The 17,369-nt window shown below is 47.1% G+C and overlaps 1 protein-coding gene across 1 annotated transcript in view; it reads left to right on the top strand.

The window, feature by feature from the left end:
- The first annotated feature begins 3,759 nt into the window (after nt 1-3,759).
- LOC105434292 (putative NADPH-dependent quinone oxidoreductase VAT1L) overlaps nt 3,760-17,369 on the top strand; it is a 23,431-nt gene continuing 9,821 nt past the window's right edge. Inside the window, exons 1-2 of the mRNA XM_011649968.2 lie at nt 3,760-4,307; nt 15,989-16,118. Of these exons, the coding sequence (XP_011648270.1) occupies nt 4,000-4,307; nt 15,989-16,118 (438 nt within the window). The 5' untranslated portion in view covers nt 3,760-3,999. The remainder of the gene's footprint in view (nt 4,308-15,988; nt 16,119-17,369) is intronic.

The following is a 17,369-nucleotide window of genomic DNA, read 5'->3' as shown; positions in this document are numbered from 1 at the left end:
CGGTCCGCTCACTCGCGGAAACAGAGTCATATCAGTCCCAAGATTGACGCAAGATAGTACGTCGTTGACGCAAATATTCGCGCAAATGAGCGAACTGTCATTTCGGGATTAGTTGCGTCGTTCGTATCGATAAAGCATGTGCGAACGTAGCATATCACTTCCTTCCTTCCCCCGCCTTCCCTCCCTTCCACCCCGTACTTCGTGTTATCTTTGCGTAATTAATAATTGCGTCGATACTGCCCGATTCTGACAATACAAGGCGGCGAACGAGGAGACAACCGCCACGCCGCTCGCATTGTCTCGCGCCTCGCCACGCCGCCGCGAGAGTTTGCCATAGGATCAATTAATGCCGATGACTTCGTATACGTTGCCGCGCCTACGCGCTAATTTTGCGAAAATTATACGAAGCGCCTGGCACGAGCGGGGAATCGTGTAAGACATTTGGCAAATCCAGGGGAAAAAAAGGACACGCGCCGCGTAGCGATCGTCGATGATCATGAGAGATGTTCCAATTTGAAATCTCGATGTCAGATCGCTGTTAGAATCGTTATAATTTCTCTCGAAAATGACGATTGATGATTAATACTTTTGGAGGAAATAAAATATGTAGAAATTTCGCTTTCTTTGGGGGAAGGGAGGAGGGGAAGAAACGGGAACACATCACTCGCTACTTCCGAGACCTCGACAGAAAAGCTCCGAGGGCCACTTTTTGCCCTCCCGACAATACAAGCCATTCATCCCAATCAGCACATCCTCTCATTGCACTCGCGCGCGTGATTCTCATTACCCAGCCCAATTGTTTCGCGAATCCGACCTCGCAGCACGCCAACGCCAACGCAGATCGCGACGTTTGTTATCGCGCGATTCGCGCGAGCGAACGTCGAGCGTAACATATTGTTCATCGCATCTGGCGATTCTAATCCCGCACGTCAGTTGTTATCATAAAGAAACGACATAGAAATATATATAGTTGTAAAGAGACGCGGTACAGATAAATATCGAAGCTTCTGCGCACAATGGAGGAAATATTAGAAACAGGAATAAAATTTTTGAAGATGAAAATTCGGAATAAAAATTAAACGCAATACAATACGGGTACGGGTAAGTATAATATACGGCCATATCCTTATACTTACTTGTATTCATTACGTGCATTTACGTTTGATCTTTATTCCGAATTTTCATTTCCAAAATTTAATATTTTCTCCGCTGTGCGCAAGGCACCTAACGAAAGTCTGCGAAAATCGCGTTACGGTGCACGGGGACGTAGCGAGCGACGCGTTGCCACGACGTTGCCAAACGTTGTTGCAACGGGAACGACAACGAAACCCGAATCGCGTTTGCAAGCTATACGTTAACACGCGAGAGACGCAAGCCGATTTTCTTCGAGAGCGACGCGCTCGCATCTGACGATCGAAATGGAGGAGAAGGAGAGCGAAGAATGTACGGCAGAATTTTGCATTTGGCGAGGCGTGATTCTCGCTAAATCGGAGAACGTAGTCGGACGGACGGACGGACGGGCGCAGAACGCGCACGCGCGCACTCGCGCGTGTGCGTGCGTGCATGCGTGCATGGAGAACCCACGCACACCGTGCGTGGCGTAGGGATACACGCGTCTCGTTTCGGGCGTCGTCTGCTGGGCACTACTTCCCGACGACCGCCACTCCGTTGGTAGATACGACGCCGAGGAACGAAGGATGAGCGAATTTTTTTTCGGGGCCGAGAGGCCGGTGGACGAGCGGACGAAGAGACGGACGGCGGGGCCTCGCACAGGCGATCGTGACAAATGGATCGCGCGAGGGATCCGTCGCGTTTCGTCGCGTGAACGAATTTCCTGCGACGTAGAAATTTTTTTCTTCATTTCTTCATTTTTTTTTTCTTTCGCGATTACATGCATCGCGTTTCTTTTGTTCCACGGCTCTCGGTTTGTTCGATGCAGGGCACAAGTTTATTCGGCCAATTCGAAATACGCCGCGAAGCCAGTAGTCGTTATCGCGATTGTTCGTTATCGAGATTGATTGCTGAAATTGATTAATGCGAGATATTACAGTTAATAATTATGTCGAAGTTGGTGGGAAAGTTATTTGAGACTTTAATTTATAGAATCAATAATATATTGCGCATACTTTATATCTTGATAATAATACATTATTATCTTGATAATAATTTTCGAATTAACAAAATAAAAATAAATAAACGTAAAAATGAATATAAAAATTCGTTTACGTTTCCAGAATATTTGTATAATGCACTCAGATTATAATTACATTGTTTGAGCTGTACATCTTGCATAGTTTGTTTAATGATGAAATGATGATAAAAATTCATCAATCTGTTCTTATTTTATTCTAGTTTGATATAAAATATAAATATTATTTAAAAATTTTTATCATTGTATGATATATGTACAGAGCAATTGTGTGTCGCGCGTATATTTTCACAATGACGCATGAGTTTATCGGTGAGAGACAGGGGAAAGTTCTCTTCTTGACGCATCTGTAGCAATGATTCACACGATATAGAAGCGTGTGTTTCCCCAAGATTCTGGATACCGCTATTGTTTTATGGCCGGCTTTCAACCCTGTTAGAAATTCGAGATAGAAACGTGCGATGATAGAACGTGCGGTCTGTTATTCTATAGCATCGAGGATGAGAGTTAAAGTGAATATTTATCACATTTCCGTACGTTATTTCAATCTGAAATCTAAACGTTACATGTTTCGAACGACTTAAAACTAGTCTCTAGGCGAGAGCGAAGGCGAAGGCGAGAGTCAGCCGAGTCAGGGACTACACGCCTACTGCGTCACACCCAAAAAGTGCAATATAGATCGCAGCTTGCCAAGCAGCTGTGGTAAAAATGTCGAGAAAGTATATTTAAGCGGCGGATTTGATGGACGATTTACAATTCTTTCGACAGGATGAACCCCATATATACGTATATTTCCTTTTTTTCAATTTGCTCTCCCCTTCTTTCGATTATTCATAGAAACAATTACACGGTCGCGTCATCAAGATCGGACGGCGCCTCGCGCTCCGCGGTACGTCGTTCGACGCGATTTGTAATTACGGAGCGCGGCATCGGGGCATTGTACATACATTCATCGCGTTGGCAAATCGATCGGCCGGCTCGAAGCCGCCACCGAGTCGGGCATTTTCAAATTTTTAGGTTATAGCACACGGGGATCAGGGGAAGAAGGGGAAGAGGCGGGAGGGTGGCGCGGGCGGGGAAAGAGAAGTACGACGAAATGGGACTACTTTGTCGCGGCGAGTGACGGTCCTCGCGCGCACGATGCGATAGGACGCAACGCGATGCAGCGCGGCGCGGCACGGCGTGGCACCTGCCGGGTTGCGCGCGCGTCCGGCATGGTACGAGCGAACGTGGCAAATGACGGCGGGGGCCGCGCAGCCGGCGGCGCGCGATTGGCCGTCCCGCAGGGGCGCGCGGTTGCTAAGCAACGGCAACACCGCGCCGCGATTACCGGCCGGCGCGACGACGTAGCCGGCACGGTGCGAGCGAACGTGGAGAGCGGCTTTCGTACAGTGGCGCAGAATTTTCCCGCAGAACGACGGTGGCTTTCATGGAGCGCGTACGCGGCGGATCGTAAACGATATCCCGTGTGAAGCCGAGCGGACCACTTACCGCAAACTCACGCGCGCGCAGACCGTACAGACGGGCGCTCACTTTCTCTCCCTCCTTTCTCTTCTCTCTCTCTCTCTCTCTCTCTCTCTCTCTCTCTCTCTCTCTCTCTCTCTCTCTCTCTCTCTCTCTCTCTCTCTCCTTCTCTCTCTCCTTCTCTCTCTCCTTCTCTCTCTCCTTCTCTCTCTCCTTCTCTTTCGCTCCGTCTGTCTCCTCCGTCTGTCGCTTCGCGGACGGTACGACGCACGCTCCCTTTCTTGACGTATCCCCGCCGCGACCGTCGGAGATCCTCAGTCGCGCGGTAAAGGACGTCGCGCGAGCTTCAGAGTCACAGGTCGTCTGAGAAGAGGAGGACGTAAAAGATGGCAGAGGACAAGAACGAGACCAGCCCGAGTGCCGAGGGCGAGAAGCCGCCGCAGGAAACGACGGCCGCGTCACCGCCGGCCAAGGAAGAGCCGGCGAAGGAGCGTAAGGAGGACGAAAAGAAGGTCGAGGAGAATGGCGAGGGCGAGAAGCCTAAGGAGAACGGCGAGGAGAAGACTACGCCGGAGCCGAAGGATATGCGGGCGATCGTGCTCAATGGTTTCGGCGGCCTGAAGAGTGTCAAGGCCCTGAGGAAGCCGGAGCCCGCCCTCGGCGAGGGAGAGGTTCTCATACGCGTCAAAGCCTGGTGAGTTCGCCTCGCTCTCTTTCTTCTTCGCGTGCGCGTTCGCCCTTTCTTCCTCCTCCTTCGTTCCGCGCGTCCTCGCGCCAGCGGAAAATTTTCGGTCCATATTCCCGATGTATACTCAGCGCTATTGCGAACCGTTGGACGGAACGCCGGCAGGAGCCATATTTTCCCTATTTAAACCGCAGGAGCGCTTCGAGAGCCTCGCGCAATAACGTTTTATCGGCCCACAATATTTGCCCGTGACCGAGCGAGCCATTGTCTGCCATGTGTGTGCCATTATGTTCGCGACGCTCTGTAATTCCCGAGAGAATTCGCCGATTCGGTCTACTGACGTGATCTGGCGTTTTCGTATCTCTGAAAACAGTTTGAATGTTTAAAAAAGTACTCGAATCAAGTGTTTTTGAAACCAAGCGTAAAAATACGAAATGAATTTTCGTCTCTCGATAAATGAGATTTAAGATTGGAAGGTCATGTTTGAAGCGAAATGAGCGACGCATATATGGACGTTCCTGTTGGCGAAACCTTTGTCACGAAAATATAAGGTGCGGCACAATTTGGAGTCGGGATGCCCTCCGTGATGCACATTTTGATGCACCCGTCGTGATGTCGCGCCGCAAAGGTTCCAAAAGGGTCGAAGGACCGGCATCGAAAGAGCAAAAAAGCTTCTGTCACAAATGTCGTCGAACATAAATCTTCCAGATTTTTCGATCTCTCCCCCATTTTCCTATCACGGTGAATTACGAAAACCTTAATGGCTGCGTTACGTCGCGCGATATGCGGGTCGTCGTCGCAGTGATTAATTACGGATCTAATCATCTAAATGAGTCGAATTGGGAAAAATAAATATACGGGGCTTGGTCATCTAAGTCTTATTAGGCAAGAAAACTATTGCACGTTAAATTCTTTATTAACGCTAATAATAATTCGTCCTGTCTTTTATTCTCTTGAAGTCACATTGATTACTTATTAAGTAATCGAGAAATGCTATTTCACATATCAAAATTTTTTTACATTTTTCTGAACACAAGTACAATAATTATTTGTTCGCTATAAGTTGGTATTAATTTTCTATAATAAAATTTCTTGTTATTTTTTACTTTGACACCGACTCGCTGCCATTATACGCTCGTATTCGTCTAAGACGCAAAGCGTGTGATCGAAAACAATCAAATAGCGGTTTGTTAACAGCTGAAATGCGGCTCCGCATCTTTACAGAATTTGTCAGTGCGTTTCGCGTTACGAAACATTCGATCGACGGTCAATTAATCGATTTTCGAAACGCGGGCGTTGCCGCGTGTGATTCACGAATCCACGAACGCCCTCGCTCGGCCGTTTGTTACGTTACATGGCGCGAGAAGAGACGCCGAGCTTGATTTTTCAATTATAAAAGGAGAAAAGGGAGACAGAACGATATATCGTCCCGGCGTGTATCATATCCTGAAAGAGAGCCGGCTTTATCTCGCGCGGTCCAGGGACAGTCGCGATGACGATGGTGCACGAGGGAGATGGCGAACATCGGATTCGCCAAAGGCTGGCGCGCGGACCTTTTCACGCGTGTGAGTCACGTTTTATAAAAGCTATTGGGATTGATGAGAAAATAGCCCCCATAGAAAGATATCACGCTGCCAATGCCGGCACGAATAAATTTGTCTGCCCGGCTGCAGACACGTTCGTTAAGCTGCAAGCACCCCCGTCGTCGCGCGTTGAACGGGATGGACGGCTAAATAAAGTGCCGGCATACAGTTTGTCGATTTATTCGATAAAATGCCGCCGCGCGAGTTGATAATTCGTTTTTCTTCTTCCTTTATTTCTTTTACATCGCGCGATCGTCTTCAAAAAAGAAAGAAAAAGCCTCTCCAAGCGCGCCTCCTCTTGTAGAAATATTAAAAACCCTATCAAAGATATAAGACTTTCAAAAGATACAAATTTATATAGCACAAAGGGGGATTCACGTGCAGGATTCTATTATTTGATTTAATTACGTGAACAATAACGGAGCGTAATCCGCTGGCGGTTCCTTTTTAATTTATCTTTGCAACCCGAGGCGTTCGTGCTTGCGTTCACGCGTCTCGCATGTGAGCGTGAGCTCCATTTGGGAGCGCGCGTATACATGCGCCCTTTGTAGTGAAAGGGTTATTCGTCGCAGGAAATGTCGAATTTAAGATGTCGCGCGTTTGAAAGTGGAAATAATATTAAAAGCGTGTACTCGTTACGGGAAGTTTAAATCAATGTTTTTTCTTTCAACAATTGTATTTTCTTCATCTTTTATTACTTCGTCAAGAAGCTCTTTTTTATTATTATAATTATGACAATAAATGTTACTTGTCAAAGGTAAGTAAATCTCTTGGAGGCACGGCGACGAATAAAAATATACGTGCTTTCACAAAAATTTAATTCATTATCTGATTATTTTCCAAAATAACTATTAGCAAAATTTTCAAAGTCACGATTTAAATTTCTAAAAACTTGACGTTCGTCTTTTCCTAACGTTGAATTTTTTTTTAGTGTTTGTCGTCGCAGGTAGTTTCCCCATATTCTATGTATCTTGGTCTTGATTACTCATGCTGAATCTATTCGCCGAAGGAAATGGGCGATTACTCCTGAATAAAACAGTTCTTCCGCTCGTATCTACAGTGAAACGGCATAAAGTCCGATGAACCACCTTATTCCATGTATAATAGATATTCCCCACGACCAGAGAAAGGGAGACTCTTACGAGACCTCACCCTCCTTCCCCCCCACCGCCACTGGTGGATATTCAAGAAATTTAAACTTGATCTAAGAAACCCAATAATATATTCTCTCATTTGCACGGTCGTTTCCTTTTTCCAAGGGTAGAAGAAAGGACGCGAGGACGTATATATAAACATTTGTGTCATTTCAGAGCGCGCAGTATTCAGCCCGGGTATTCTGTAATCTCTTTTTACATTCCGAGTGTACCCCTTCCTCCGAAGGCTTCTCCATAAGAAATTGGAAGCGACGGGGAGAAAAAAAAGGCGTGCGCGCAATGAAAGGCGAGTGTTGGAAACGCCTTTGGAAAGCACGGGGTCAAGGGGAGCGGGGGGGGGGGGGGAGGGGGAGGAAAAGGAGAGAGAGGGCACGCACGCGGATCGCGCGGTGGCGGTATATATCGCCGTCCGCTGAATGGTATCCGTTCAAAGTTTCCCATAACGCGATATTAAGACCTCATTAGCATGATAAACTCGACAGGACAGATACAATGGTGGCCTTTCATCGGGCAGCGCCTCCACGAAAACGCGAGCGTCCGCGAGCTTTCGCCCGCATAAATTCCGAATACCCCGGGAATTTATGTCTATCTATCTACGCGCGCTTACCGCCCCGGTAAATCATTCACGCGCGTAGACAACGTTTATGCCGAACCTATTATCCGCGCATATTCCGCACGTAATGCGATCGCGGAATTAAGCGGAAGAAGAAATTATTCGCGAATTATTTGAATTTAATCACTTGGGGGATCTTGAACTCCCGCGAACTCTCGGATCTGTTTAGACTGACGATTCCGATTTACGCTCCGAGCATTCGTGAAATCATTTCAGCCTTGTTTATCAAATTTTGAATAAGGGCGACGAGTAACGCTCGTAAGCACTCCGAACGTAAATCAAAATGCAGCGTTGTGCCTCCCGGAGAGTTTCATGTTCGCGGACCATTGGAATCAATCTCGAATTCTTACCTAAATTTTCCAATTCTCGGGAACTCTGGTTCTTACGTTCCGATGACGCTAGACTTTTTAACTTCTCTGGAGTTTTGAATCCTTTGCACCCGATTCAATTTGGTCTTCGGTAGCGCTCTACGATATAATATCACTCGCGGGATAATCGCAAAGTGCATAAGTGCCCGTTGCAGCTGTCAACGTCAAGTCCAGTCCTGAAGTGGACGCGTTTTTATGGGTATCGTCGGCAATGTGTTCGACAATTGTCGACGATGACGTCCAAGAAATCTTGGAATTACTACTCGGGGTAATAACGTTACGCTTCTCTTCGGTAATTTTTTTTCTTTCCGGTATTCTCAGATTTATTAGGCGCGACTTGGCCTATAATTAAATTAAGATATAAATCAATGCGTGACTCGATGCTTTTCGGCTACGAACGATTACATCGATTTCTGCGCACGCATTTACGTTGACATCCGCGTGCGTGCCGGGGGGATGGAAGAGAGAAGGGGCGGCGAAGTAGAGGGTGTAGGAAATACGGGTGTGGTTCGATCAATACGGACATCCTATAGATCTATCGGTGCGTACCTACCGTCGGGTGAATCACATTCTCAAAATTATTACTCGTAACGTATATCATTATTATGCACGGATCGAGAAATGTTTCCCTCGAAACTTTGAAAATAAACTGCCCGCCTATTATCGTTTTTATCTCGACGCGGCCGCGCAACGCGATTAATCAGTTTTTGCTTTTGGTTTTTTCGCGCGTGAGGAGCAGCACACGTTGAAATACCAATATCGCGTGATATCAATTGCAAACAATTTAATGATGAAGAGATAATAGAGGAATGTCCACATATTTTACGATGATCGGAAGGGTATCGTAAATCGTTGTGATCATATGATCTGTTTTTTGTAGCTGAACTACACACTCTACATTGTATTTAAAAATTGAAATTTGGCGAAAGCGAGATAGAAAGTTTTAATTTATTGCAAGCGCGGAAATAGATCCGGCTGATTTTGGCGTTTCTTCAGGCGCGCCGTGCAGATTTCTCGAGCATTTCTGCAGCGAGATAATGTATTTTTCGTTATTTGCAACAGTGCGTGCGATTTTGCCTGATTTTCGCGGAGCGAATGGACAACAAAAGAGCGCGCGCGTCGATATTCGATATTGCAGATCTTAAAATATGCGAAAATACGACGGCAAACGTCGCAATTTGCTCGTAACAAAATTTTTCGTCGTTCGCAAATGATTTACATGGATTTATATTGCTAACGTGGCAATATGGCGAAGAAGGCGATCGGCTAATCGCGTCTCGGGTTATCGTCTAGATTACAAAGTATTTTCCGTTCCTTTCCAGTCAATAAGCGTAATCAACGGGATGCGTCATCCCTGGTGTCTGCCGATAGATTCACCGATTGCTGCATCATCGCGGATTGACATTTTTTTTGTATCGCGTACAAAGACTGTTATTTTTATCCATGTATTGAACTGGAAGAAATTAAGGAACCATGGATCGTGAATTGTGCATGGCGTTTGTAAAATTGCGAATGCGAGAATTTACATGAGTTTTGAACAGTAGGAATTGATCGGATCAAAGAAGATTGTTTACAACTCGCAGTTTGTGGTCGCGCGCGGAAGGAGGTGACGCTTATGTCAACGTCACTGCCACGCTCGTGACTCACGAGAACGACATGACAAGTACGCGTTTGGATTCGCAGCTGTTGTTGTTCTTACGGTTCGATTCTGTTTTTCATATCTGCTCGCTCGCGTACCATGTGTACCTGCCGGAGACGGAGCCCAACCGTCTCCGTTACAAATTTAATTCTCGCGTTGTAATTATTAACGGCATCACCGGCTTTGCAGATACCTCTCGCGGCTCATAGTATTTTTCACTCGTCCCGAGTGTTTAGCATAATGCGCCGAAGGTCTGAAATTGAACGGCGCGTATTGAAGAACGCGGCTGGATGAGATTAGATCTCCTTTCACGTGTAGCGGATCACACTTTATCCTCGCATGCGTAACTAATCCGTGCTTTAACCTCTCCTCTCGTCGGCTCCTCTCGTCGGCTCCGCGCGTACTTTTCTCACCGTTACATCCGCTTGATTGCGATCCGTTTCGCGCGAGTCACCGTCTAGAGTAATCCGTCGCGGTTTTACACGCACGTCCACAGATCGCCGTCCGTCGTAAAAGTACAACAGCCTCTTTCTCATCGAAGACGATATTTAAAAAAAAAAAAAAAAACAACGAAGAGGAGCTCCTATATATCGGTATTCCCTCGCGGTCCTCTCTCTCTCTCTCTCTCTCTCTCTCTCTCTCTCTTCGTTTAAAAACAATTGATAATTCTGATGGGGTCATCTATTGTGCGTATGCATAGTAATTAACACCGCGCGCTTTATTCCAAGTCCGCTTGTACTCCCTGTATTTTTCCGCTCCCTTTAAGTCGCGAGCTTAACCCTCGCCAGTGAGTTTTTCTGAAGAAAACGACCGTTGCAATTGCGCGCGACGAGGGGTTCCTCGGCTGATTCCCTTCGACATTTCATTCTCGATAAAATTCAATCGACGATATCAACTTCTCTCACTTTTTCTCTCTCTTTCATCATTCATTTAACGCGATGCAACGATAAATAATTCGCCGAGTACATCGTATCGCATTAACTCGCTGGTACCTCGATCGACGCCGACTTCGTCCTCGCGTTGATTTTATTCGTTTTTAATCGCACGCGTCTGCGGGAAATCGTCGCCTTCATCACGTCCTCTCTTATCCACGGTGGGGCTCGCGATTGTTTACGAGCTCCTCCCCATCTCTCCTTGTTTGCCGCCCGCCTCTCCCACGTGGAAGATTTAGGTTAATGAAATCAGAGTCCGGCTTATCTCGAATAATGAAGCCGGTGCTGAAGAGATATCGACGACGACGACGACGATGACAACGACGACGACGATGACAACGACGACGACGATGATGTCGATGTCACTATCCCGCTCGGCCGGCCGCTTATCCCATAACTTTGTGAAGTAAATTGCGAGGCGACTGAGCGCGCGCGCGCGCGCGCGCGTAATATTCCGTCCGCTATTTATAGCCCTTCCGTTCCCTGCATAATTCATACGCGTTCGCATCCATTCGCGCGTACCGGCCCTTCGTAGTTTAAATTGAGTTTAATGTGTCCTTTTCTTTCTTTCACGTGGCAAAATGCAGTTTATTCGCGTTTCTTTTTTTTTTTTTCCTTTTTCCCGAGACGGGAAAGCGAGACGCGGCTTGGAAAATTTTGCGCAGCGAGATAAGGTAACAACGTCGATATCGGCATAATGACCGACCGCGGCGCGCACCAAATCGTCATATACCGCAACAAACCGTGTTGCGCTCGCGATACATACGTATATACCTATATACGCCACGCTCTTTTCCGACACGCGCCCGTAGAAAATACCGCAGAGGCGGTTCGGGTGCACTTTCACTCGTCCGGACGTCGGCTCCGATCGGAGTCACGCGAGATTCGTGCATTTGATTTCGTAGGCACGACGGTTACGTAGCCCTCGTAGGCGCCTCGGTGTCTTCCACGTCGATCGATTGACGTGTATATCCGCGGGAAACGCGCGTTCCGCACGAGCGAGAGACGGCGGAGGCGTGCGGTATGCGAAAGGGCGAAGGTCTGGTTCTTCCATTTGACAATGAGACGTTCGTGGGGGTTCGCGGGGGTTCGCGGGATGCCTTCGATCAACGGCATTTCTAATTTAACGATATAGGCAGCACGTCGTGCTAAAACTGCTGGGACTTTACTTGTCGATGTGAAATTGAATTTGTTAACTTGAATTATTTTCCTTCTGCTACAATTGTCGATCGGAGACACCCTGTATACCGTGCGTGTCTCTGCGTGTCGGCTTTGTGCGGCTTTGTGTGCGACCCTGGGGTGCGTTGCATGTCGCCGTCCAGTCCGGTCCGCCCGTTCAATTGCCTCTTGCCAAGAATGGAGAAAATTATTCCCCTCAATTCGACGCAATTTAGAGGAATTAAGCGATCGCGAGCAGCGAAAGCCGCACTCCTTCGGCTCGTAACTCCTGAACCTTTTCGTTGTCCTTGTACCCGCATCTCCCTCCCCTCCCTCCTTTTTTAAGGGTTCTGAATAAGAATCGTCGAATCGTGGTTACTCTGGTTCCCACGGCGGAATTCTCAGGTAAAAATCGAGGAAACAGAGGGTCCACGTCACTTGGACAAAAACCAATTCAATTTCGCTATAAAACTGACTTATCGCATCGCCTCGATATTACGAAATAATATCCGATTGGTTTTTTTGCCCACGATATCTCCGAGTCAATTATTGTAGAATTAAATTTAGCAAATTTTCAATCGATTAATAGCAGTCTGTCTGTATTATTCGTTTTATTAATGTATAATCGCTCACTTTCCTTAATTACGCTCGTTACATTATTCGTGCTAATTATCCGTGTGGTCGGATATTATTAGCACGCTGGTTACTCCGAAAGTGTTAATGGCGATACGCAGAATTTCTGCTGGCCGGAACGGACCGTTTTTCTCCTGCGACGCGCGATCTCGCTTATGCGGCTCTCCCGGACACCAACGCGCCGGAAGGAGCGGAAACGACCCTACGACAAATTGTGAAAGTAATGGACGGTAATATGGTGTCTTACAAGGTGAATGAAAGCGTTGCCGCGATCGGCTCTAAATCACGGGCGTTATCCACACGGTTAACTGCGACGACAGCTCGACGCGTCGCGACCAGAATTTCATTACGCTACATCAGGCTGCGGACCCGCCGCCGCCGCCGCCGCCGCCGCCTCGCCATCGCTTCGCCATCGCCATCGCCATCGCCACCGCTGCCGTCGCCGCCGCCACCACTGTTTTATCTTCGTGGAATGGAATTTGTTTTCGTCCGCAGTTGCGTTCGCGCTTTATTACATTTAACTGTCGTATTTGCGCTCAATGGTATTAGCGACTGATAGAACGATGGGTGGTCGCGGTCACCGGTTAAAAGCTCGGCTCATCGAGCGTTTGACGAGTTTATTATGTGCCGCGCGAAATATCGCGGTGTGTTCCAGCAAGAAAAATTCTACATGGAAGCTCGGGGTAGAGAGATGAGGAGATCGATACACGCGACATACCGTCGCATATTTTACATACGTACACTTCGGTAAAACGCCATGGAGAGAACGATTTTGCTGAAGTATCTAAAAAATTTGGCTAATGTATGGGATCTGAATATAATTTCATTGGACCATAATAATAATTATGGATGCTTAAGCGATGATGATATTGCAAAAACTTTTGATGTTTTAACAATTTGTTTTGCGATATTTTTGTAGAATTATGTCGTTCTACATACAATGAACAACTTTAATATTCGGACAATACAGAATTTTTCTTTTTTGTCTCAGTATAATTTTGTCCATGATGGAAAGAAGAATTTTCGTTGTATATTATATATTATTGGCTATAATCAACAAAATTATAAAATTATTTTTAAATCTTTCTCCGATAAAATTTTTAGATATTTCAACAAAACTATTTCTTCCACCCGGGATTTTCTGTAACTTCTCATTTTTTTTCTTTTCCCTTAAATTTCATCAAGCCTCTCGATCTGAATAATTATGCATGCGATTGTTGCAATCTGCACATTACAACCAGACATTGGACCACGCGGATCGAAGCCGTATGTCGAGACGCAAGTGCCGAGGAGGAGTTCCGCGTAACTTTATATCCTGCGTTTTACTGCAGAGACTCGGTACATTAATCGCGACGACCCTCTTCGTTCCGGCGCGCGGAGGCCCCGCGCGACCCCGGATAGTTCTTATGGCCATTTAAAACCGCTAATTTTAGAAACGCGGCGGATTTTTTTCTGCCACGCCCTGCGACCGCGAGCGCGCAGAGGATAAGCCCGCTGCGAACAGGCATGCGAATATGCCACGTCGGCGGACGGGATTTAATAGAATCGGCTTTAATCCAACGCGTCTCGGCATTGGCGTGCGCGGCACGACGCCTATATCTGTCAATAAACCGCGGAATAGAATCATTGTTCTGTACTTCGACTCGTTTCGCTTCAATTCGTCCTTCGGCATGGGGAAGCGCGGGACGGCCGTTCACGGTTATCCCGGCAAATGATGCATAAGTCACGTGTATTCCCACGTATTTTACGCCCTCCCCTCTCTCCCCCCTTCTCCCTCTTCATCCTCCGTCCTCTGTTCTGCTCGTTGCTCATCACGTTACTGGACAAAGCGGATAATGCGCGCTTTTCGAGTCCGGCGATTTATTACGTATCGATACATTAGGTGTAAACCTCGTCTAAACTCGTTACTTTGCCTTCAGCGTTTTCGTCCGTCATTCGTAGCGATTAAATCATTTCATAACGAAATAACGATTTAATTCCCGCGTCGCCGGGACCCCGTGAAATTCGATTGTTCGCGGGTATGCGATAACGCGAGCGATCGTCGTCGTCGTCGTCGTCGTCGTCGTCGTCGTCGTCGCGTAAATCGTGATGGAATTCTCTCGCTTTCCGCGGGGTGTATCGTTTCCCGACCGCAAACTTCCTTCGTTTGCGTTATCGGTGAGACGCGTGCCTATCATATAGCACAGGCACCAACTGCGACATATCTATAGTGCGGTAAACTCCGGCAATCGAAACTATACCACGCACGTCGCAAATGATTCGGCCTCTCCGCCTGTCAACAGAAATATCGCGATTTCTTTCCGTTTGCGCTTTGTTTATTTATTTATTTTTTAGATGTAACGTAATATATACACGTGAGAGGAAAAAGCGTATAGCGAGATAGAAAAAAACCGATATGTGCGTCGTGATAAGCGTCCGCGTGGGCATTTCTGATACGTTCGCCAACCTTGAGCGAGATTTCATCGAGTACACGGTGATTCATCACGCGGTGCGCTCGGTGCACCAGGAAATTACGTGGTGTATCGCGTAAATTGATAACAATTTACAGTATATATATCTTTACAAGAAGGCGCCATGCGCACCTATCAGTGCAACCGAACTGTGACAGCCCATCGGAAACAGAGTACACTCTCAAGCATTGAGACATCGACAATTGTACTCGAAAAATAAATAAAGCTGTCGAGCGAAATAAGTGATGTAAAACTGCTCCATCATAGTCTACGTGATTGAAATTTATTAGGGTTTCTTTTTTTACATTTTATTTCGTTTCAACTTGCGTTTTTCTAAACTTATCGACAATTTTTGTCATTACCGTTCCCGTAATTGATTTACATTGTATTTGCATTGCCTCTACAAAACCGCGAAATGATACGCCGACACGCAAATTACCGTTTATATGCCGTTTCGGCGAAATTTATCGGCGATTTCCGCCGAAATGCCGTCGAACTTTTCGTCGGGCTTGCCGACGGTAAATATTTCCCGATGCCGATGAGTAACGTCGCCGCGACGCCGTCGCGATCGCATCGCGTGCGACGCCAGGCATCGTCTAGGCGTCGCGGCGCCTTCGTCCCTTGTCCTACCCTCCCTTGTCAGTCGGGGTCGTAGGGACCCCGGCAAAGGTAAACTACACGTGTACTTTACGCGAGTCGCGAGCGAGGCTCTTCGCGTTGCCATGTGAAACGGTTTCTATTTCAGCCCTCCCGATGCCTCAAGCGCGAGCACGCGCGCGCGCGCGCGCACGATATAAACGAGTAGGATTTTACGATCAAATCCTCTCGGGACTATTCGCTGGAAACGAGCATACCTACGTTCGTGGGACTGAGATCAGAACAGAATCCTTAACTGCGACATCAGGATAATAATTTTCCCATAGAATAGCACTATTCGCTACGTCACTTTAATGATGCCATTACCGATGGCTAATGGTAGCGAATAACGCGCGTGTACCGAGTCAAAATAATAATAATAATTTTTGATGATTTGTCTCCGAGTGTAATGTATTTCGCGGCTCGAAATAAGATCTTTTCGTCGAATAAATTGCGCTCGCGCTGCGCGCGCGTACGCCAATCACAGCGGTTACTAACGGAATACCTTTTGTTTTTTTCTCCAGCGGATTGAACTTCCAGGATTTGATGGCCAGGCAGGGCGCGATCGACTCGCCTCCGAAGACCCCGTTCATCATGGGCTCGGAGTGCGCGGGCGACATCGAGCAGGTCGGCGAGGGAGTTGAGAATTTCAAAGTGAGTACATAAGCACGAAACTTTTAATGAATCTGATTACGAGTGCGCAAACTTAAATTGTAAACAAGTTTGCTCTTTTAAGTTCTATGTGTATTTGGAATTTCATTATTAGGTAAAAATAGAAACGTGATTACGAAGGAGTCGCCGCTGCATCGCGAACTGTCACTTCCTCTGTTCCCTTCGTTTCGAGAAAGATTAATGGCCGGGCCGTAAATAGCGTCGAATGTTATTGGTAATATCGAAATGCACGCGAGCGGAAATGTAGATTTGCTTACGTCGGAAACTTCGCCTCGCAGTTCGCCTCGGAAGTAACGGAAGTAACTAAATTACGAGATGCAATCTCTCCCTCCTTTATATCGGCGAAGTAAAATTTTCCTCCGTGGATTCGATGGGGATCTGCGAAGGTACTGTCTGGTGAACTCGAGCGCTAACTAAAGCGCTAATTCGATTCAGTCGCACGATGGGGGCCGCCTTTTGCGTGTCAAAATAGTCCTGTATCGATTTTCAGCTTTGACGTCACGTTCGGGCTCGATCCGCTGAATTATTTTGAAAGCACTCGAAACCGGACCGGACCGCGGTGCCGTAAATAAAATGAGAGGCTACTTTCCCCTCGCGGTCATTTCACTTATTAAACGTCTTTACGTCTCGGGAGAGGAAAAAAAAAAAGAATGCAGAATATCCCCGACATGATGGAGCGCCATCGAGGCTGTATTAATGGCCGCTTCGTAAATAACGTCGAATATCACCCAAGGCGGCGTACTCTCGTTATCATATTTAACGCGCTCGCGTTACGAGAGGACTCGAGCTGGCTTTAAGCCCGTGGAATTTCTTTGCGACGCGTTTTTCGCCGGCTGGCGCCGCCGTATGGAGAAACCTGCGCGCTCAGGGTGGTCTATTTTCGCAACTCGCGAAAGTCTTTACGGGGTCAGAAGGAGCCGAGCGAGCTTCTCGAAGCGTTTAGGGGTCAGGGTATCCGGCCAGCACGTGTAGAACGAGCCGCCTTGCCATAGAGAAAAATAGATGGGAGAGAAACATCGCCTTTCGAGCACGCGGATCGGAAGTGACTTGTCCCTGTCTCATCCCGTCTTGCCAACACGGATACGTTAGGTCTAATTCAATAAGATGACTTTGAAAAGTGTGCGAAGTGTAATATCGCTGAACTCCTTATTTAACGACGATCCGGTAAATACACGAGGCGTTTTACGATATAGTTCTGAAAATATCGCATATATACTTATCACGGAGAAAATA

The sequence above is a fragment of the Pogonomyrmex barbatus genome, unplaced genomic scaffold (genome assembly GCF_055798465.1).
Source record: "Pogonomyrmex barbatus isolate J1 unplaced genomic scaffold, ASM5579846v1 scaffold1, whole genome shotgun sequence".
Lineage (NCBI taxonomy): Eukaryota > Metazoa > Arthropoda > Insecta > Hymenoptera > Formicidae > Pogonomyrmex > Pogonomyrmex barbatus.
This window is presented reverse-complemented; position numbering and strand designations above follow the sequence as displayed.